Below are 21,669 nucleotides of genomic sequence, written 5' to 3' on the forward strand. Positions count from 1 at the left end.
AAACCTGTGGCCTGGGGGCCAACCAAGGCCGGCGGAACCATTATTTACGGTCCTGATAGTATTAGCGTGACAAATGAAAATATACATAATTTTATTTTTAAAAAAAATAGGCCTGATCAATGTTTACCCATTTTGAATCGTGAGAGACAATTATGATGAAGTGCACTCTGTTAATCAAAAGAATTAGGAGACTGCCATTTATAATAAAATAATCTATATTAACTCACTGTGTTAATGTGCAATTAAAATGATGAACCGTGTCAATATCTGAGTAAATGCTGGTTCTCAATCAAGTGCTGCCAGGCCTCCCAATACCAATAGATGAGACGTCTATTGCCGTCAATGGCAGTTCAGATGAACTCTGAGATGAATTACGATTAAATGCACTCAATATAACAATGATTTCAAAAGTTCTATCCCATTGATTTTAAATGTACCATAATATCAAATAATATATTTGACTAAATATGTGCCGTTTGAGAGAATTAGCTGAGAATAAATGCGATCAATTGTACTCTGTATCAGTGATTTCAAAAGTCCGTTAATGAGTTTAAAAATATGATCATGACCCAAACTGTCCGCCAATAATTGTGCGAGTTGAGTTATCTGTAGAGATGTCAATCCCTCACCTGCCGCAAGATGGCCGTCTGCATGCTCTGGAGCAGCGAGTCCCGCGCTTGTCCGCTTGGGGTCGCACTTTCCCGGCCGTGCGCCAGTGAGGGAGGGTGCGTTCCCGGAGCAACAGGGAAGATGGCAGCGCTCACATCTTTCAGTCAGGTAAAGGATGCGGCCCTTCGTTCCCCCGCTGTTTTCGAACACATAACCGCCGTCGCACGCGTTCCCCTTCGTGGGTCGACGACGCTCCGCGATAAAGTCGTCTACCGTGACGTCGCCATCGGGGAACGGGGTGTGTTAAGCTCCGCGTTCCGCCTGAGCCGGGCCCAGTGCGGCGGTTCCGTTACGTAGCGGGCTCGTGAGTTAGCCGGCGACGGTGACACGCTAGCCGGCTAGCCGGCTAGCCGCCAGCTAACCGAGGAAGGCGGCGGTCTGGGGCTCCGTGCCGGAGTCTCGCGGGCGTGACCCCGACCACCGGCGCCCTCGCTCGGAGCGGTTGCTCGCGAGTTAGCCAGCCGCGCCTAGCCAAGCTAGCCTCGCGAGCTAATCAGGGGTGACGAATTGATGCTGAAGTCGGGCGCTACGACTACATTTGTAGGGAAAAGGCGAAGTAAAAGCCGCTCGTCGTGTCGTTCAACGGACACGTCTTGGCAAATGGTTTTATTCGTGTTTTTTTTTAAAACCGCTGGCTGCTAGCTTGAATTGGGTTGTAATGTCATTTACGTGGTCGTACAGTTAAGCTAGGTGGGCAACGTTTCGAAGGTGATTTGTTTTGAAAGAAAACTGACATTTCCGAGCTGCCGTTTAGATGTCATTCAAAACAATCATAATGAATAAGAAAAAGTGCTTCAAAATGAACATTTTTTCTATCTAATAAATGGAAATGGATTGGATTAGCATTTGTTTATACTTATTTCTGTAAAAAAAAAAATCAAATTAAGATGTATCCGTCAGTTTTTATGAGTAAGAAATAATTGAAATGAAGGAAAAAAAATGTATCTGTAGTTTTTTTTTCTGTGAGACTTAATAAATGACTTCAAATGAATTAAAATCTGCGTTTTTTTGTGGCAGCTGGCGAGCGGGAGCCCCGTCTTTGACAACTTTTACAGACAGGTGAGAGCGCCGTTAGCTTAGCGCCACAACGGCATCCCATTTTGGGCCGCGTCTTCCCCAGGTGGATCCGGGAAACACGGGGCGAGTGGGACCCACGGAAGCCGCCCTCTTCTTGAAGAAATCCGGACTTCCGGACGTGACCCTAGGAAAGGTAACGAGCGGAAAGCCGCGTCATCACTCTTTTCCAAACCCAAAAATCATTCCATCTTTTTCTCCAATCGTCTTTTCATTTTGACATGACTGACACTTGCTCATGAATTTATTGCAAAACATACAGTTAGCTTCTTTTGACACTAGCTTATTTTTCTGCTTTGGAGCCATGAACATTTTTTTTTTTAGCCTTGATTCCGATCTAAAAATGTTGCAAAGTACCACACATTCATTCATTTTCTGAAGTGCTTACTCTCACAAGGGTTGTGAGGGGTGCTGGAGCCTATCCCAGCAAAGTATGGGCAGTAGGCGGGGGGAATTGTTGGCCAGCCAATTGCAGGGCGTGAGGAGTCAAACAACCAATCCTGGAACAATGTAACATTAGCGTAGCGTGCATGTTTTTGGGATGTAAGAAGAAAGCGGAGCCTTTTTTTTTTTAAAATGAGGAGCGGCCATTTTGTGGGGCGATGGATGAATCAAGACGGTTGTCATTTCAGATTTGGGACTTGGCGGATCCGGATGCAAAAGGTTACCTGGACAAACAGGTAAGGGAGGCGTGGCGCCGTATCACCGGGAATCATCTGGCTCCGCCTCCGGCTCCTAAGCGCTGGATTTCCTGGCGCCCAAGGGATTTTACGTGGCGTTGCGCCTGGTGGCGTGCGCGCAGAGCGGCCACGATGTCAGCGTGTCCAGCCTCAACCTCAGCGTGCCGCCGCCCAAATTTGTGAGTCGCCGTCACGCCGGTCGGAATCGGAGTCTGGCTTTTGTGTACGACCGCGTAGCCATTTGAGGGAAGTTCTGGCTCACTTTCTGTTCATTTGGCGGGAATTTCTGGCTCGCTTCATGCTGATTTTACGGGGGGGGGGGGGGGGTGTTCTGTCTCGCTTCTTGTTGATTTTGGCGGGAAGTTCTGGGTCACTTCATGTCAATTTTAGGGGGGTGAATTCTGGCTCGCTTGTTGTTGATTTTGGCGGGAAATTCTGGGTCGCTGCATGTTGATTTTACGGGGGGGATATTCTGGGTGCCTTCCTGTTGAATTTGGGGGGAAATTCTGGGTCACTTCATGTTGATTTTACAGGGGGAATTTATGGGTTGCTTCAAGTCGATTTTAGCGGAAAATTCTGGGTCACTTCATGTTGATTTTGGGGGGGGATTGTGGCCTGGTTCCTGTGGATTTGGGGACAATTTCTGGGTCCTTTCCTTCTTGATTTTGGCAGGGAGTTCTGGGTTGCCTGTTGTCGATTTTGGGGGGAATTTCTGGGTCGATTCATGCTGATTTTAGGGGGGAATATTCTGAGTCCCTTCCTGTTGAATTTGGCGGGAAATTCTGGGTCGCTTCATGTTGATTTTACAGGGGGAATTTATGGGTTGCTTCAAGTCGATTTTAGCGGGAAATTCTGGGTCGCTTGGTGTTGATTTTTTTTTTGGGGGGGGGGGATATTCTGGCCTGCTTCCTGTGGATTTGGGGACAATTTCTGGGTTCCTTCCTCTTGATTTTGGCTGGGAGTTCTGGGTTGCCTGTTGTCGATTTGGGGGGGAATTTATGGCTTGCTTCCTTTTGATTTTGGCGGGAATTTCTGGGTCGCTTCATTTTTATTTGGGGGGGGGGTGTTCTGTCCTGATTCCTGTGGATTTTGGGGTGATTTCTGGGTCGTTTCCAGTCCATTTGGGGGTCATTTATGGGTCGCTTCCTGGTGATTTTAGGGGTCAATTTCTGCGGGTGAGTATAAGTTGTGGTGTTTCCAGAAGGACTGCGGGAGCCCCTCCCTCGGCGCCTCCAGCGAAGCCCACTGGGCCGTCAGGGTAGGTACGTGGGCGCCACTGGGCCACGGCAGTGGCGGTGGCGGCGGCGGTGGCGGCGGCGGGTGGGGCCCATCGGCTGGCGTCTGCTCTCAGCTGGAGGAGAAGAGCAAATTCGACGGCATCTTCGAGAGCCTGTCGCCCGTGGGCGGCCTGCTGTCGGGGGACAAGGTGCGCCCCGTCCTGGTCAACTCCAAGCTGCCTCTGGACGTCCTGGGCAGGGTGTGGGACCTCAGCGACATTGACAAAGACGGACACCTGGACAGGGACGAGTTTGCCGTGGTGAGCCATCCGTCCGTCCGTCCGTCCGTCCGTGGCTTTCTTTTGAAATCCCACAATTGGAAGTCTTTTCTGAATTCTGACTGGATTCTCACAATTCAAATGTCTTTTCTCAGAATGTACTTTTTATTTTCAGATTTGATTGGAAGAATTCAGACTTTGATGTCCAAATTCTGACTTGATTTTCAGAATTGATTGAATTTTCTCTCTCAGAATTGACCGGATGTCCCAATTCGGACTTTAATTTGGGAATTACAATTGTTTTTTCCCTCAGAATTCAGACTGTCCAAATTCGGACCTTTTTTTTAGAATGGAGATTTTTTTTCCTCAGAATTCAGCCTTTATTGTCAGAATTCTTCCATTCAATTGAAATGTCACATCTTTTTTTCAGAATTCTGGCTGGATTCTCACAATTCACATTTCTATTCTCAAAATGGAGTTTTTATTTTTAGATTTTTTTTTTTCTCGAAGAATTCAGTCTTTGACTTCCAAATTCTGACTTGATTCTCTGACTTGATTTCCTATTTGACTGTTTTTTTTTTCTCTCTCTCAGAATTGACCACATATCCCAATTCGGACTTTTAATTTGAGAATGACAATTTCATTCCCAGAAGTCAGACTGTCCAAATTGGGACCTTATTTTTAGGATTCCGATTTTTTTTTCTCCTTCAGAATTCAGCCTTTATTGTCAAAATTCTTCGATTCAATTGAAATTTCACTTTTTTTTTTTCTTCAGAATTCTGAGTGACTAAATTCATTTTAAATGGGCCACTTGGACTCTTGAGTCAGTCCATGCACTCACTTTTGTTCATATCACGTGTCGTTAACTTGACCAGTGCTCACATCTATTTTTGTATTTCTTTGGGGGTGCTCCCTCCCTCCCTCCCTCCCGCTGTCCGCTGTCCGCTGGTTGGCCGCTGGTTGGCCGCTGGCAGGCCATGCACCTGGTGTACCGCGCCCTGGAGAAGGAAGCGGTCCCGAGCCACCTGCCCGCCGCTCTCGTCCCGCCGTCCAAGCGTAAGAAAAGCCTGGGCACGGCGCCCCCGCTGCCGGCCAGCCCGCCGCCGCCCAAAGACTCGCTGCGCTCCACCCCGTCGCACGGCAGCGTCAACTCGCTCAACAGCACGGGCAGCCTGTCGCCCAAACACGGCCTCAAGTCGGCGCAGGTGCGTCCCTCGTTGGCTGGGATGGGCTCCGGCACCCCCCCCCCCCCCGCGACCCTCGTGCAGATAAGCCGTTCAGAAAATGACATGATTTTTGTCTTTTTTCCCCGCACTTTGTTTTCGTTCCCCCCTCAAATCTGCAGTATTCTCTGAACTGGGTGGTCCCGGCGTCGGAACGCGGTCGCTACGACGACATCTTCTTGAAGATGGACACGGACCTGGACGGTTTTGTCAGCGGCCTGGAAGTCAAGGACATTTTCATGCAGTCGGGTCTCTCGCAGGGGGTCCTGGCCCACATCTGGTAGCTCCCCGCCGCCGTCGTCGTCGTCGTCGTCGATCGGTCGGCCGGTACTCGGTCGTTTGGTCGCCGGTCTTTTGGTCGCCCGGAAGGTTATTGATCATTACCATTGAAATGGTTGCTCAAATTCCCTAAATACAAAGTGCCAATGACTATTTAGTCATACTTCATGCCCTATTCATTATTAGGCTAAAGAAAAGCTCCACATTTCCTGGACTTTGATTGTTTTTTGTTGGAGAACTTGTTAAGACCCTGACGGACGTACGTCGCTTCTTAAAGGGACAGCAACGCATGTACATACAAACTCTTGTACACTCACACTTGGGCTCAGTGAAACGGCTCATGGCCATTGTTGCCTTTTATTAATGCGTAGACCGTGCTGTTTTACCTTGTTTAGACCGGCGACCAAAAGACGGCGACCAAAAGACCGGCGAGCAATCGACCGCACACGGCTCGGCCGTCCATCCGGCTGGCACTAAAAGACGAGCGTGTCCCCGTCCTTGTCCCCGTCTCCGACAGGGCCCTGGCCGACACCAGGCAGATGGGCAAGTTGACCCGGGAACAGTTTGCCTTGGCCATGCACCTGATCCAGCAGAAAGTCAGCAAGGGCGCCGACCCTCCGCAGGCGCTGACGGCCGAGATGATCCCGCCTTCGGAGAGGGGGACCCCCGTGTCGGTAGGTTGGCCAACCAGACGGACGCCCCGCCGCCCCTCCCCCTGGCCGACCTAAAACCTCCATCCTGACTCTCAGGGCGTGTCGGGGTACATGACACCGGTGGGATCCGAGATGGCGGCGCTGTCGGAGATGAGGAGGGTGAGTTCTGCCCAGGCTCCTCCCCCTCCTCCTCCTCCTCCTCCTCCTCCTTCTTTGTTTTCCTCTTTTTTGTTGTTGTTTACGTTGAACTCTTGCGCCGCTCTGACCTCCTCGTCTCCCTCCTCCCCCTCCTCCTCCTCCTCCTCCTCCTCCTCAGGCCATAATGTTCAAGTTGCGGGTAGGTAACTTCTCTCTTTCGGTGTCATTGACGGCGTCCAATCCTCCTTCCACCCACACGTTTGTTGCCGATAGACCTCCGATCCGTTGGAAGTCCCTTCCAACGGATCGGACGTCCGGCCGCGACAAACGTGTTTCGATGGACGGCGGAAGCACGGCAAGACCGCGGGATCGAGGCGGCAGCCATCTTGGTAGAGGCCACCTTCCCATCAATGTCAAAAACCAAAATGGCGGGAAAAGAAACACGGGGACCCTTGCGCGTAGCCCCCTCCCCCCCCAAACCCCACTCGTGCGACCCTTTGTGCTCGTGTGGTTTTCTGAGCTTTTCCCTCCACATGACTCCCTTCTTTCGGTCGTCGTCGTTTTCCCGCCGTTTCACCACCCCCGTTTTCCCTTTTTTTCCCCCTCCTCGCAGGACAGCTCCAGTTCGGTGGGATCGGGCGAGTTCACGGGTATCAAAGAGCTGGACGACATCAGCCAGGAGATCGCTCAGCTGCAGAGGTGAGGAGAGGAACGTCACCCCCCGCCCCTACCCCGTGGCCCGCCGTTCGCTCTTGCGCCCTGTCACGGCTTGACGTCTTGTATTCCTTCATGATTTTGTTGTTGTTGTTGTCTTTGGGTGTCACAGGGAGAAGTACACTTTGGAGCAGGACATCCGGGAGGCGGACGAGGCCATCCGGCACAAGAGCGGCGAAGTGCAGGTCGGTGGGAGACTTTCCTCACCCACCCCGCCCCGGCGTGGCCAATTTTCTGAGATTATTCATGTAATTTTTTTTCCTTGCAGGACATGCAGAACGAGCTGGACCGGGAGGCGGCCTGCCTTCAGGAGCTGGAGGCCCAGAAGCAGGACGCCCAGGACCGCTTGGACGAGATGGACCAGCAGAAGCGTAAACTGGAAGACATGCTCAACGAGGTCCGCATCAAGTGTCAGGAGGAGTCGCAGATGGTGAGACGGACGCTCCGGCCTCCTTATACTGCTCTTTGGCTAAAATATTGAAGAGATTTGGATTGGATTGGATTGGATTGGATTGGATTGGATTGGATTGGAGAACTTGATTCATCCCGTATTGGGGAAATTTGGTTGTCACAGTAGCAAGAGGGTGAGGATGCAGAAATAGGAAAGGCATTTTAGACATAGCTGCTGCCTGCCCCCTTGCAGACGCTATAGGTCCCACAAAAGCACGGACAAATAGGCCTAAGGACACTTTTATCCCCACATCCATCAGAACTCTAAATTTGCGGTAACATAACACACATTTCCTTCTGCGGTAATCTGAAAAGATGTTTGGGTGGTGATCTGCCTCCTACTAGCTGACTGAAGTAAAGTAAGTGAAAGACAGTGAGAGAGAGGTAAGCGAGAGGTAAGCGACCTGTATCCATAAGAGCAGAATGCCAAATGACAAGTCCGTCCGTAACTATCACTTATTTCGGTCTTTTGCCGAGTAAAAGCAGCTTATGGAGAAGCACCACCAATTTCGTCACACGCACTTTCTGGGTGTGATGACAAGTAGGCTTTTTGTGTTGTTGATAATGACGACAGGGCTTATGTCTGATTATTATTATAAATAGATAGGTCATAAGTAGGTTAATAAATAAAGACATGAATAAATATATAAATAAATAAGCGTGTCTCTGAAGTATGTATATATATATATATATACACATACATATGTATAATTTATATATATATATATATATACACTTCAGAGACACGCTTATTTATTTATATATTTATTCATGTATTTATTTATTAACCTATATATATAATTTATATATATATAATTTATATATATATACACACATACATATATATAATTTATATATATATATACACACATACATATATATAATTTATATATATGTACACATATATATATATAATTTATATATATATACTTCAGAGACACGCTTATTTATTTATATATTTATTCATGTATTTATTTATTAACCTATATATAATTTTTATATATATATATATATATATATATATATATATATATATATATATATATATATATATATATATATATATATAAAATTTAATAGGGATGTGGATGATGCCACGATGAGCAACCAAATTTGATCCATTGATTTCATTTAATTGAAAGCCGTATAGATTTAAATTGGGTTTGATGGATCTTAACACGTCTTTTTGGTGCAAATAAACAGTCGGTGGCTGCACTTCCACTTATGTCCACGGGTCAGCAGCAGTCAGCCGCCGTGCCTGGACATGTAGTCATTCAGTTTGAACGCACGAGGGCGCTGTTTCCCAACTCAAATCCCATAATGAGTCATTTCAGACCTATTTCGGATGCGGACTGAAAGCAGGTTTGCACTAAAAAGTGGAACTGATGCCATGAAGGCCATTTTTTGGTCAATCATAAAGCACGTTTACTTTAATGCCGAATGAGGTTTGGCAAATAAATGGATATATATATGTACTTTGATGTCCATTTTGAAGCATTTTTTGATACAAAAAAATCTCCTTTGTCACCACCGGCAGATCTCCACGCTGCAGAGCCAGATCCACTCCCAGGAGTCGGACCTGCAGAACCAGGAGGAGGAGCTGAGCCGGGCCAAGGCCGACCTGGGCCGCCTGCAGCAGGAGGAGGAGCAACTGGAGCAGAGCCTGGCCGCCGGCAAGATCCAGCTGGAGACCATTATCAAGTCCTTGAAGGCCACGCAGGACGAGATCAACCAGGTGAGGGCGCCGCTCCGCTCGCTGCCCCCGCCGCCCCCGCCGGCGCTTCCCCTCGCTCACCTGCGCTGCCCCCTGTTGGCGCTGCCCTCGCCGGCGCTTCCCCTCGCTCACCTGCGCTACCCCCTGTTGGCCTTTGGCTATAGGCACGCAGTAAACTCTCGCAGATCCAGGACAGCCAGCAGGAAGTGTCCAAAAGCATCGAGCAGTACAACAGCACCCTCAACGGAACCCACGGAGGAAGCATGACCAACCTAGCCGACATGAGCGAGGGCTTCGGCGAGCGGGCCGAGAACGGGGCCTTCCCGCCCCACCGCGGGCTCCCCCAGGAGGTGACTCCACTAGCCAGCCGGATATGGTCATTTCTCACCTAATCAAAGCAATATTGGGGGGGAAAATATTCAAATTAGAATTAGAAAATAGACTACTATTTTTCGGCCGGCGGCCGGCGTGTCCAATTCTGAATTTTTTTTTCTTTCTTTTTCCTCCATAAAAACCAGGAGGACCCCTTCAAAGCCAAGACCTCGGTGTTCAACAGTCAGCCTCAGGAGCTCCACGCCGACCCCTTCCACTCGGAAGACCCGTTCAGGACGGATCCTTTCAAAGGTCTCCAGCGTCGGACCCTTGCAGGTCGGCTGACTTTGACGCCTTTTCAAGCTTTTTGTCCCGTCCGTCACCCTCCCGCAGGAGACCCTTTCCAAAACGACCCCTTTGAAAAGCCGGCCGCCGCCTCCGCCGCCGCACCCCCCGCAGGTACTCGCTCTAACGCAGTCGCTTTCCCGAGATCAATACGATAGTACCACTACCGTATTTTCACGACTATACGGCGCATCGTATTTTTAGCCGCAGTGTCAGTAACGAGTGCTATTTCTATATTTGACACACACAAAGGACGCACCGTTTTTATAGACGCAGCCAGGCATGGCAAAACATACACCAGCTTAAACATACGGACACGCGCTAAAAACACGTTTTTAAAAAGGCAACGGAAGCAAAACGGAGTTGGGTTGTACTTTATTTCGCCATTTGACAACGTACTCACGTCATCATTACCTACAAATCCATCAAAGTCCTCATTTTCTGTGTCCCAATTGAACAATTGTCCAAATGAGTCATGGAAAACGCTGAGTTTTAGACGTTCGTCCAGGCGGTCACAATCCATTCGCAAATAGTAGCTAGCTGGTAGCTAGCGTAACTTTTCCAACGGTGCTTATTTTATCGTGATAACAATTGTAGTATTGGTCCATATATAAAGCGCACTGGATTATAAGGCGCTCTGTCTATTTTGGAGAAATTCAAGACTTTTATGTGTGCCTTATAGTCATGAAAATACAGTACTTACAAAATTGTTTTGCAACTTGTATTCTTAGTAAGTAGAGGAGTAGTTTATATGTCAATTCTCTCCTTCCTTCCAAAAAAAGCAACCCATTAAACCCGTTAAAAATGACAGAACGGTCTCCATTTTGGATGAAAGCTGTAAGAAATGATACGAAATCCTACAAAAACAATGTATTAATGTATTCAAATGAGTAATAAGCACGCAAAAGCATTTTCTATGGGTTACTGGACTTGTTGCTTGTTCTTTCAGACCCGTTTGGCGCCGACCCGTTCAAAGAGACGGACCCCTTCAAGGCCTCGTCGGAGGATTTCTTCAAGAAGACCACCAAGACGGACCCCTTCGCCATGTCGGACCCCTTCGGCAAGAGCGCCACCCTGCCCTCCAAGGTCACTTATTCATGTTATTTCCTGTTGACTTTGGTGCCTTTCTAGGTGGCTTCCTGTTCATGTTGGGTCACTTCCTGTTACTGTCAGCTGACTTTCAATTGACTTTTGGTCACTTCCTGTTGGTTTTGGGACATCTGACTTCCTGTTCAAGTTGGGCCACTTCCTGTTACTGTCAGCTGACTTCCAATTCATTTTTGGTCACTTCCTGTTGATTTTGGGACATTTTCCGATGAATTCCTCTTCAGTTTGGTGCCTTTCTAGCTTGCTTCCTGTTCATTTTGGGTCACTTCCTGTTACTGTCAGCTGACTTCCAATTCATTTTTGGTCACTTCCTGTTGATTTTGGGACATCTGACTTCCTGTTCAAGTTGGGCCACTTCCTGTTACTGTCAGCTGACTTTCAATTTACTTTTGGTCACTTCCTGTTGATTTTGGGACATTTTCCTATGAATTCCTGTTCAGTTTGGAGCCTCTCTAGGTGACTTCCTGTTCATAATGGGTCACTTCCTGTTACCGTCACCTGACCTGCAGTTTTTGTGCGTGACTTCCTGATCTCGAGTCATTTTGGCCTCACTTCCTGTTCCACGTTACACGCACTCGGTAGAGTTTGAGGAGTTTTCCCATTGATTTTGCCATAGCATGCTCGCTTCACCTGCCGCTATTCTCGGATCACTTCCTGTTGACGTTTATCTTAAAAACATTTTCCCCTTTTTTTCCCCCCCCCCCCGCCGCAGCAGCAATTGAGTCATTTCCCGAGCGCCGACCCCTTCGCCTCCAGTAACGCCAAAGTCAAAGGAGCAGGTAAGACCCCCCCCGGTCAGTGGGCGCACTTTTCCCCGACGCCGCTCTTCCGCGGCAGACTTGTTCGGCGCCCTGGATCCCTTCGGCAGCGGCTCGTTCGGCAACAACGCCGCCTCGGCCGGTTTCGCCGACTTCAGCCACATGTCCAAGGCCAGGGACCCCTTCGAAGGCCGCGCCGGCTGGATGCCGGACTACCAGAAGGTAGCTAGCTAGCTAGCTAGGTAGCTAGCGAGCGTGGTGCAGCGTAGCGCGACCCCGACTCACGGGTTTTTTTCCCCCTGGACCTAGGCCGCGTTCGCCGAAGATCCGTTCGGCAGGAAGAGCGACACGCCCGCCCTGCCGCCGAAAAAGGGGGTCCCGCCCAGGCCCAAACCCCCCAGTGGTAAGTGACATTTTTTTGATGTCTCTTAAAATAGAATAGTTCCATTTTTTTTTTTAAATTTAAAATATTTGAAATAATGATAGTAATAGGTTGTTGTATGGTGGAAATATTTAGAACATTTTTTTTTCAATTAGAAAAATCCCAAATATTGAAAAAGGCTGAACAACATTTTTTTATGTCTCTTCAATTAGAATAGTTCTCTTTTCTTTTTTCATTTAAAATATTTGAAATAATTGATAATAATAGGCTGTTGTATGGTGGAAATCTTTCGATATTTTTTTAAATGAGAAAAATCCCAAATATTAAAAAAGGCTCAACAACAATTTTTATGTCTCTTAAAATAGAATAGTTCTCTTTTTTTTTTCATTTAAAATATTAGAAATAATGATAATAATAGATTGTTGTATGGTGGAAATATTTAGATTTTTTTTTTTAAATTAGAAAAATCCCAAATATTAAAAAAGGCTCAACAACAATTTTTATGTCTCTTAAAATAGAATAGTTCTCTTTTTTTTCATTTAAAATATTTGAAATAATGATAATAATAGATTGTTGTATGGTGGAAATATTTAGAACATTTTTTTTAAATGAGAAAAATCCCAAATATTAAAAAAAAAAGCCCAAAAGTTGGAATTGTCCAACTGAGTTGTCACATGCTACATGCTAGCCAGCTAGCTAGCAAAGCGACTGACTGGCATTTGCTGTACTTTCAGGTAAAAGCACACCAGTCAACACGGCGGCGGCGGCGGTGGACCCCCCCAAGAACTGCGACCCTTTTCAACCTTTCGGCCGGGACGCCGCCGCCGCCGTCGCCGCCGCCATGGACCCCTTCCAGAGTAAAAAAGGCCCGGGGGACCCCTTCAGCGGCAAGGACCCCTTTGCCCCGCCTTCCTCGGCACCCAGTGAGTTTTTATTATGTTCAATATTTCGGTAGAAACCGGAAAATATTTGTTTTCCCATTGGACAAAATGCTTTTTGAACTAAAAACACAAAAGAAAAAAATGAAAGCTCAATGGATGGAGATTGATTTTGAAAAATGAAATCAAAAATGTCCTCCAGGTTCCTCCATTGCCAAAAGCTGATTTGTGTATGTTTTCTGTCCTCTTTGGCAGGAACGGACAAAGTCAAGGTGAGTCCGTTTTTTTATAGATCTAAAACAATGTTTATTTGAGCTTTTTTTATATATATATTTCTAGATTTTACAAAAGGATTTTTGAACTAAAAACACTAAAAACAAAGCCCCCCCGCCCGCTCTGTGCCCCTCTCCCCTCGGCGAAATCCGCCCAATTTTAGTTAGATTAAACACGTTTTATTTATATTAAACCACTAGTTATGTGTTACTTTCTTAATAGATGGAGAATTAGAAGAAATCAAACATTTTTTCCAATCCAATATCCTGTTTTTAGTGTTTTTTCAGAGGGTTGGAACAAATTAATTTGTTTTTAGTTCATTTCAATGGGAAACGTCCGCTCGAGTGACGAAAAGCTCGTCATACAATCTCAGTCTCGGAACGGATGACCATCGTATGTCGAGGTACCACTGTATATATATTTGTAGATTTGACAAAATGATTTTTGAACTAAAAACACAGAAAAAATGGATTCAAAAATGACAATGATTGATTTCAAAGGGGGAAAATCCGGAAATTGAATATACATCTTTACTCTTCATTTGAATTTGATCCTAAAAACAGAAAGTCGCAAGGCACTCATCATTGACTTTCTCAGGCCGCTCAAAATGAGGCGGCGGGCCATATTTGGCCCCTGGGCTGCCACTTTGACACATGTGCACTAAGCGCTGGTCCACTAGCCAGCCACTAGCCAGCCACTTTCATTAAATTTACTTGATTTTTTTGTAAAAAAAAAAAAAAAATGTAAACAAATTAAAAAATATATATATATATGGGGTTGCAACCTGTTGTTTTGTGTAAATGTGGTCCCGCCCGCAGTTGAACAACGAGGCGCAGCAGCTGGAATGGGCCAAGCGCGAGAGCGAACGGGCCGAACGGGAGCGCCTCAAGCGCCTCCGCCAGCAAGAGCAGGAAGACCTGGAGCTGGCCATCGCCCTCAGCAAGGCCGAGATGTCCAACGCGTGAAGTCGGGTGGGGCCCCGGGGTCCCCGGGGGCCGCGGGGGCGCCGGAGCCCGGGAGAGTCGCGAGGGCGCCGTTTCCCTCCGGACGCCGATGACCCGAAAGAAAGGACCACAAAAGGACAAGAGAGTGAGTGACTGCCGACCACTCCGGCCGACTAGCTTTTAACACGCTTGTTTTATTGGCGCCGCCCCCACCGCCGCCTTTTGCCTCTCCCCTTTTTTCCGCCGCCGCCGTGCGGACGGAGCGCCGGCCGCTTGGTTTAGGAACGCTCATTGGCCTGTCGGGAAGAACGCCCGCCAGCTTTGACAAAATGGAGGACGAACGAGCGAGCGAGCGAGCGAGCGAGTGGGAAGTTAAAACGGGCCGAGGGGGAACCCGAGGGAGGGAGGGAGGGAGGGACTAAATGAAAGCCCTAAAAAAGGACAAACGTGTCGTTCCATAAGTCAATAGCCATTTCTATAAATAACTCGATGATTCAATACAAGTGAAATGAAAGGATTCGATGAAAAGAACACAGGAATGCAAATCCATGCGTGCCAATGAAATACAATAAAAGTTCGAATGTAGGTGTAGAAAGTATTAGTTGACATTTGTCAATACAAACACCTGATTTCAGTCAAGGCAAATACAAATTCAAATCAAATACAAATCGAAATAAACCATTGAGATCTATGGATTGAAATGACATGAAATTAAGCCACAAGTCAAGAAAGATTTCAATCAATATATCAAAATTCAAGGAAATACACGTGGAAATTTCCCCGGCAAAATTAGGACAGAAATACTAATTTAGTCAATGTTGAATAAAAAATGAGATGAATCATTGGATACAAATGAAATAAATACGTATAACAGTAAATGAATCAAATAAAAAAATTCAATAAAAATGAGAGGAATAAATAGATACAAATAACACATTGAAATAGGTATTAAAAATGGATGCAAATTTAGTCAAGTAAAATACACGTGGAAATTTCCCCTGCAAAATTAGGACAGAAATACTAATTTAGAAAATGTTGAATAAAAAATGAGATGAATCATTGGATACAAATGAAATAAATACGTATAACAGTAAATGAATCAAATAAAAAAATCAATAAAAATGAGAGGAATAAATAGATACAAATAACACATTGAAATAGGTATTAAAAATGGATGCAAATTTAGTCAAGTAAAATAGTCATCTATTTATTTATTCATGTACTTCTGAAAAGAGGAATTGAATTTTGCCACTCCTGATTGGTCCTCCCTCACTCATTTAAGACATGAAATGCAAAATCAGCCATTCCCACAAAAGATGGCCGCCAAAATGGCCGTTGACTGACTTCCTTCCGCTAACGGGCAAAACAAAAATATGTAGAAATATAGCCGAAGCAGTATTAAGGCACGTACGTTTATTATCCATTTCAGGGAATTCTGTCGTGCTATTTCAAAAATCAAAACAAAAACAAAAGTGTTTGAAGCTAGCCAGCCAGCCATCTTACGGCCCGCCCGACTGGAAATTTGCTAACCACTCGCCAACGTTGTTATTCTTCATTTCAATTTGTATTTTTTTTATATTTTACTTGAAGCGGCGACCGATCGGACGCTGCCGACGTTTGTTTGTCATTGGCCTCCTCTGGAAATCTTTCTTCCTAAAGGTTGATGTTGCCTGCCGATCAAAAACCACTTTTTAACAAAACAAAAAAAAAACAACAACCGATGCTGTGATGACGACGACAACGACGACTGCGCCTTGTTCATAGTTTTATTTTGAATGATTTTGTCAATGCAAATGTTCCTTCTGAATGTGAAGTCCCTAAAGATTGGTCGCTTTCCCCATTCCTTGCTGTTGATTGGACGCAAATCCCTTGCGAGTGGAGCATTAACACCACCCTAAATTCAAGCGTTTGTTGACCCACCCAAGATGGCCGCCAGCCAGCCACCCACGCCGCCGTCAAAAAAAAAGAAGCGAGACGCGTGGCGTCCGATCGCCCTTTTACCGGTCGGTCCGTGAGTTTATCCCTAGTCGACGTCCGATCCATTTGAAGTGAAGTTTGTTCGTTGGCTGCCAGCCTTCCACTTTCATTGGATTGGACATCTATTTCCCTCAATGGCCAATCAACGGGGAAATCGCAAGATGCTTTGCCATTCATAAAAATAATGTCACTTTCTTTTTTTAATGTAATGTCAATGCATTGAGTTTGATGGCTTTCTTGCCTCTACCAAGATGGCCGCCTTGACGCCATCTTGGTAGAGGCAAATCAAAGCTCTTTTTGCCAGGAATTTGAAGTTGTATCGCTAGTCGACGTCCAATCCGTTTGAAGTGGGAAAGTGGCTGCCCAACGCACGTTTATCGCTCGTTCCGCGCCGGACAGCTGGCCGGCCCTCCCGCTTCGGACAGATTGGACGTCTCTGAGCAAGTTGCGATCAAACCCCACCCACCCCAAACGTATTTAATCATAAGGAATTGAGATGAAAAAGTGGAACGTTGCATTTCTTTGAGGGACAAATGTTTTAATGTCAATTTAGGGATGAATTGGTTGCAGCTCATGGAGGGGAGCCAGATAAAAAAAAGGGCGGAGCTAGAGATGGATGGCCATGAATTGAGATGACAATTGTTAACACCAGGTTTTCTCTTGTGTTATGTTTTGAAATGATCCCACAAATATGTAGTTGATTTGGATCATCATTTTTGGGAATTGTTCATTTTTTCTTGCCAGTCACCCGCAATGTCAAAATATGTCCCGCCCAAAATTGAATTTTCTGGATGGATTGGTGGGCCAAAATTCTACTTCCTGTTTCCTCCCTGAACGCAACGTCTATTTCCGTCAATGGCACGGAAAGGTGATGCTTTGAATGGACGTCTTTCGCCGTCAATGGCGGGCGGCCCTGGCCGATGTACTGTGAACTGCTTTTGGAGAGGTGACCTCTAGGGGGCGCTCTCGCTGTATTTCTTTGTCTCCCTTGTGCAATAGATGTTTTATTTTGAAATTGTGTACCTTTTTTTTTTTCCATGTGTTTTTCATCCGTCATAAAAAAAAAAAAAAAAGATATATTAACCGGAGTGAAAGGGGTGGAGCTTAACCCCAATTTCCTGACACGGACGGAGTCCATTCTTTATTTATTTTACTTTTATTTTTTATTCCAGATGCTGAGTTTTTCCTCACAAAGGCAAGTGAGCGTTTTTTTGTGTGGAAAGAAAAAATACTTTATGATGATGATATGATTGTTGTTGTTGTTGTTGTTTTTTTAAAGAGAAAATTTCGGGTTATGTAAGGGGTGAGTGTGAACATGACATGTTTATTTTGTAATTCATTTGGCTTTTCAGGAGCAAATCATTTTCATCTCAGGAGGATTTTGTGGAATTCATTGTGGATATTTCAGATTCATTCTGGACATTTTCACAAATACCCCAAAAGAAAAAGTTAGATTAATGGCCGGCTAAATTCATCGCGATTAGGTTTATCGATATCGTTTCATTTGGGTAAATTGCACAAAGGAATTTCTCATATAGCTCAAAAAAAAGTTTGATTTGATCGGTCGGCATTTCTCACTGGTTCATTCTTCTTGTAAACATGACTTTAAATGACTTTTCATTTAATGAGATACATTTGTTTGCATTTCTTCCAGGCGCATTACCCCATTAAACAAAATATAATGACACTGCAATTCATTGAGCAAAATCTGCATTTCTTCCAGTGTGTAAATCTCACACACACACATGCACAAAGTTGTGTATTGAGATTAATTGTGGACATATTTCTTTTCCTCTTTCCCCTTCCTCAAAATGGCATTGCGATAAATTGAGGTTATTTAGGCAAACATCATTTCTTCAACAGATTCGTCCTTCTTTTAGCGGTGTAACATCATTTGTTTGTTATTTTTGTCCTCAAGAAAGCTAAGTGATCATCTTTTTTTATCTTACAAGTTTATGTACACACACAAAAATAGGACTTTGTATTTACATTTCTTGTTTACAAGTGGAACTTGGCAACCGGAAAAGCGGTTTCGCCTCAAAACCTTGTCGTCATTCCTTGTCATGTCCGCGCGAGGGCGCCGTCGCGCTGCAGTCGTCCGACTTTTTTTTCTTTTTTTCTGTCGTTATTCCTTGTCATGTCCGCGCGAGGGCGCCATCGCGCTGCAGTCGTTTTTTCTTCTTCTTCTTCTTCGTGGACATCACACGTGTCTCTTCATGTGCAGGGCCAAGTGGTCCGAGCGGGAGAAGGTGCGCTCGCACAGGTGACACCGGAAGGGGCGGTGCCCCGTGTGCTTGCGGAAATGGCGGCTCAGCTCGTCCGAACGGGCGAACTTCCAGCCGCAACCTTCCCACGTGCAGTGGTATGGCTTCTCCCCTAAAAAAAAACGAGATGAAGTGACCCGCCTCTTTAAATGGGTTGAATTTGCATTCTGCTTTGATTCTAATGAAACCTGCGTGCCTGTCTCAAAATGGCCGACGAGCGACAACATTGCTCACCTGTGTGCGTCCTCAGGTGCGCCTTGAGGTGCGAGCTCTTCGTGTACGACTTGCCGCAGCCGGCGTAGGTGCACGCGTGGCCGGCGGTGCGTTTGCGGGGCCACGGGCGACGCCCCCTGGGGGTCCCGCCGACCGCCGCCGGCGACGAGGGCGGCGTGGGCGGGGCCGGAAAACCGCCGCAGGGAAAGGCCAACCGGAACTGGCGCCTCATCACGTCGTCGGGGCTGAGGGGGGGCGTCGGGATCCTCCGCGTTCGGGGGTCGGACAGGGCGCAGGGCGGGGCACCGGCACCGTCGCTTTCCAGCTTCACCGCCGGAAAGTTCTGCGGGACCACGGCACCCGGGACCTCCCCGTAGGCCCTGGGATCTATTTTGATGCACGGGAAGCGGCCCGGGTCCAGAGGGGCCCCCGAGAAGCATCCGGGCGCAAAAGGGCGGGGCCAAGACCCCGGACCCGAACACCGGGCGTCCACATCCGAGTCCGCGTCGGCCATCGGCCCGCCGTACGATGGCGGCGGCGGCGGGCGCGCGGGGGGAGGGGCCGACTCCGGGGGTGGCCGGAAGTCCTGCTGGTGGAACCCGGGCGTTTCCGTGCCAACGATGCTGTGGGACAGGATAAAGTCCAAGTCTAGGAAGGTCTCCACGTCCTCCTCCACTTCCTTTTCCGGTCCCGCCCACACCTGAGGGATGGAGAGTTGGATTGATTTCAATAAAGGGACAATACATATTTAATGAACATATAGATGTAAGATTATAGACGAAGGCTAATTTCCATCTTGAATCCCTAAAAAAATAATATGGCCTCCTCTGGAAATATTTATTTTTAAAGGTTGACGTTGCCGATTAAAAAACACTTTTTAACAAAAAAAACAATGCTGTAATGACGACTGCGCCTTGTTAATAGTTTTTTTTTTTTTTAAATGATTTCGTCAATGCAAATGTTCCTTCTGAATGTGAAGTCCCTAAAGATTGGTCGCTTTCCCCATTCCTTGCTGTTGCTTGGACGCAAATCCCTTGCGAGTGGAGCATTACCGCCCTAAATTCAAGCGTTTGTTGACCCACCCAAGATGGCCGCCAGCCACCCACGCCGCCGCCAAAAAAAGAAGCGAGACGCGTGGCGTCCGATCGCCCTTTTACCGGTCGGTCCGTGAGTTTATCCCTATTCGACGTCCGATCCATTTGAAGTGAAGTTTGTTCGTTGGCTGCCAGCCTTCCGCTTTCATTGGATTGGACTTCTAGTTCCCTCAACGGCCAATCAACAGGGAAATCGCAAGATGCTTTGCCATTCATAAAAAAATATTCCTTTTTTTAACTTAATGTCAATGCATGGAGTTTGATGCGTTCTTGCCTCTACCAAGATGGGCGGGCGTTCTTGCCTCTACCAAGATGGCCGCCCTGACGCCATAATGGTAGAGGCAAATAAAAGCTTGTTTGCCAGGAAGGCTAATTTCCATCTTGAATCCCTAAAAAAAATAAAGCAATCGTCAAAAGAGGGCTTTGTTTTCCGTTATTCGTGGTTTGGATCCCTCTAGTGGCCAGTTTTCAAATTGGTTCTAATTAGGCATATTCTCGGACACCCAAGCGAAAGCCCACCGGCAGGCAGGCAGGCAGGCAGGCACCAGGTCAAATGGGGCATGTTCATATTTTTCGACGTTTTAAAATGTCCGGGCTGCCATTGACAAGTAAGTACATACCTATAATAACGTTTTTTTAAATATCTAAATGTCATTGGTGTGCATAAATGAGCGTTTGCAGCAATGTTTGTCACTTTGGCCGACCGCCGCATTAGCTAGCCCGTTAGCATAGCACGAATACGATAAGTGATAAGGGACTTGCTGTTACGTATGTATTTGTATTTTAGAAACCGTTGAGAGCAATATAGATATAAAGTAAACATTAGAAAGAGCATGTTGGGTCTGGGACGGGCATCACATGTACATTATGTCAAATGTCGGATAGATATGTTATTAATGTGCGTAAGTATGAGCGTTTGCAGCAATGTTTGTCACTTTCGATGCTTGTTAGCATGGCACGAATACATTAAATGGCGATATTTCTTGTTATTTGCGGTTCAGAAGCCATAGATAGCAATATATAAATGTAAACATTTTAAAAAGTGAAAACAAATGACCCGGAAGTGACCTAATAATGCCCCTCTATCAAATACAAGTGGCCAATGAGCAAGAAATAATTAGGAATTTCCCTAAAATCGTCAACAAGTGCCCTAAAATATGTAGAAACTGACCCCCAAGTCAACTTTAGCAAGAAGTGACCCCATAATTAACAGTTAAATATCTAAAAACAATACGCACACTTCATAATGTATTGTTATTTTTTATTTATTTAAATTTTCCCACTTTCCAGCCCAAATAAATTAGTATTCCTCCCAGTTTGAATCAATTAGACACCCGTTCTTGTCAATGGCAATGACTTAAGGGACAATCCATTTTTACCAATCGTCTAATGTAAACAACAACAAAAACAGGTACCTACGTCTTGATTATGGATGGCAAAAGTGGAAAATGACGGTAAAAGGGCTCCGCTGGAAACCATGGTCCGTTTTAGGTCCCCCAAAAAGTCAAATTTGTCACAATGTTTTGCACAATTTGTCCGATTTGGCAGCCGAGGAATGTTGTCGAACGTCTCCTCGCGTCCGCATTTATTCTCCTCCCTGGCTCTGACTCCGCCCCCTGGCCCCGCCTCTTGGCCCCGCCCCCTTCGATCCCGCCACACAGGGCGAAAGTGGAAGTTGTCCAAGCAACATTTTCATTTTCAGGCCTGTCAAAATCTCCTGCCAATGTTTCGGTTCACTTCGAGGCTTTTTTCTTTAAAAAAAAAAACGACGTAGTATAGTAAGGCTTTTAAAAAACGACATTGTATAGTGAGTTTTTTTTTCTTAAAAAAACGACATAGTATAGTAAGGCTTGTTTCTTAAAAAATGACATAGTATAGTAAGACTTTTTTCTTAAAAAAATGACATAGTATAGTAAGGCTTTAAAAAAAATGACAGTATAGTAAGGCTTTTTTAAATTAAAAAACGACATAGTATAGTAAGGCTTTTTTCTTTAAAAAACGACATAGTATAGTAAGGCTTTTTTTTTTTTTTA

The 21,669-nt window shown here is 46.0% G+C and overlaps 2 protein-coding genes and 2 long non-coding RNA genes across 10 annotated transcripts in view; 3 read left to right on the forward strand and 1 right to left on the reverse strand.

Annotated features, from left to right (window-relative positions):
* Nucleotides 1–28: 28 nt before the first annotated feature.
* LOC144078390 (epidermal growth factor receptor substrate 15-like 1) lies at nucleotides 29–14,379 on the forward strand. 5 transcript variants are annotated; one of them, XM_077606414.1, is made up of 25 exons: nucleotides 29–777; nucleotides 1,687–1,728; nucleotides 1,790–1,879; nucleotides 2,376–2,423; nucleotides 2,507–2,602; nucleotides 3,625–3,960; nucleotides 4,893–5,123; nucleotides 5,264–5,421; nucleotides 5,938–6,094; nucleotides 6,170–6,232; nucleotides 6,390–6,410; nucleotides 6,825–6,910; nucleotides 7,038–7,110; nucleotides 7,194–7,355; nucleotides 8,913–9,110; nucleotides 9,254–9,439; nucleotides 9,608–9,713; nucleotides 9,795–9,860; nucleotides 10,696–10,832; nucleotides 11,566–11,632; nucleotides 11,691–11,833; nucleotides 11,921–12,014; nucleotides 12,728–12,916; nucleotides 13,127–13,143; nucleotides 13,963–14,379. In XM_077606414.1, exons 1-25 carry the CDS (start codon nucleotides 640–642, stop codon nucleotides 14,107–14,109), a joined length of 3,051 nt encoding a protein of 1,016 aa, XP_077462540.1. In that variant the 5' UTR covers nucleotides 29–639; the 3' UTR covers nucleotides 14,110–14,379. The 5 variants fall into 5 exon arrangements, with proteins under 5 accessions (XP_077462540.1, XP_077462539.1, XP_077462542.1 ...); XM_077606413.1 differs by having other exon boundaries at nucleotides 6,825–6,909; nucleotides 7,028–7,110; XM_077606416.1 differs by lacking the exon at nucleotides 6,390–6,410.
* Nucleotides 14,380–14,496: 117 nt separating this feature from the next.
* On the forward strand, nucleotides 14,497–17,758 carry LOC144078648 (uncharacterized). The gene is made up of 2 exons (XR_013301281.1): nucleotides 14,497–15,033; nucleotides 15,250–17,758. It is a non-coding gene; the product is annotated as an uncharacterized LOC144078648 (long non-coding RNA).
* LOC144078644 (uncharacterized) lies at nucleotides 17,118–21,197 on the reverse strand. The gene is made up of 3 exons (XM_077606896.1): nucleotides 21,056–21,197; nucleotides 18,564–19,242; nucleotides 17,118–18,441 (listed from the first exon to the last, which is right to left on the reverse strand). The coding sequence occupies exons 1-3, from the start codon at nucleotides 21,113–21,115 to the stop codon at nucleotides 18,266–18,268; spliced, it is 915 nt and encodes a 304-aa protein (XP_077463022.1). The 5' UTR covers nucleotides 21,116–21,197; the 3' UTR covers nucleotides 17,118–18,265.
* Nucleotides 20,157–21,669, forward strand: part of LOC144078645 (uncharacterized) — a 37,204-nt gene continuing 35,691 nt past the window's right edge. For all 3 annotated transcript variants that reach the window (XR_013301277.1, XR_013301278.1, XR_013301276.1), the window contains exon 1: nucleotides 20,157–20,244. This is a non-coding gene — a long non-coding RNA (uncharacterized LOC144078645). The remainder of the gene's footprint in view (nucleotides 20,245–21,669) is intronic.

This window comes from Stigmatopora argus, chromosome 8 (assembly GCF_051989625.1).
Source record: "Stigmatopora argus isolate UIUO_Sarg chromosome 8, RoL_Sarg_1.0, whole genome shotgun sequence".
Taxonomy (NCBI): domain Eukaryota; kingdom Metazoa; phylum Chordata; class Actinopteri; order Syngnathiformes; family Syngnathidae; genus Stigmatopora; species Stigmatopora argus.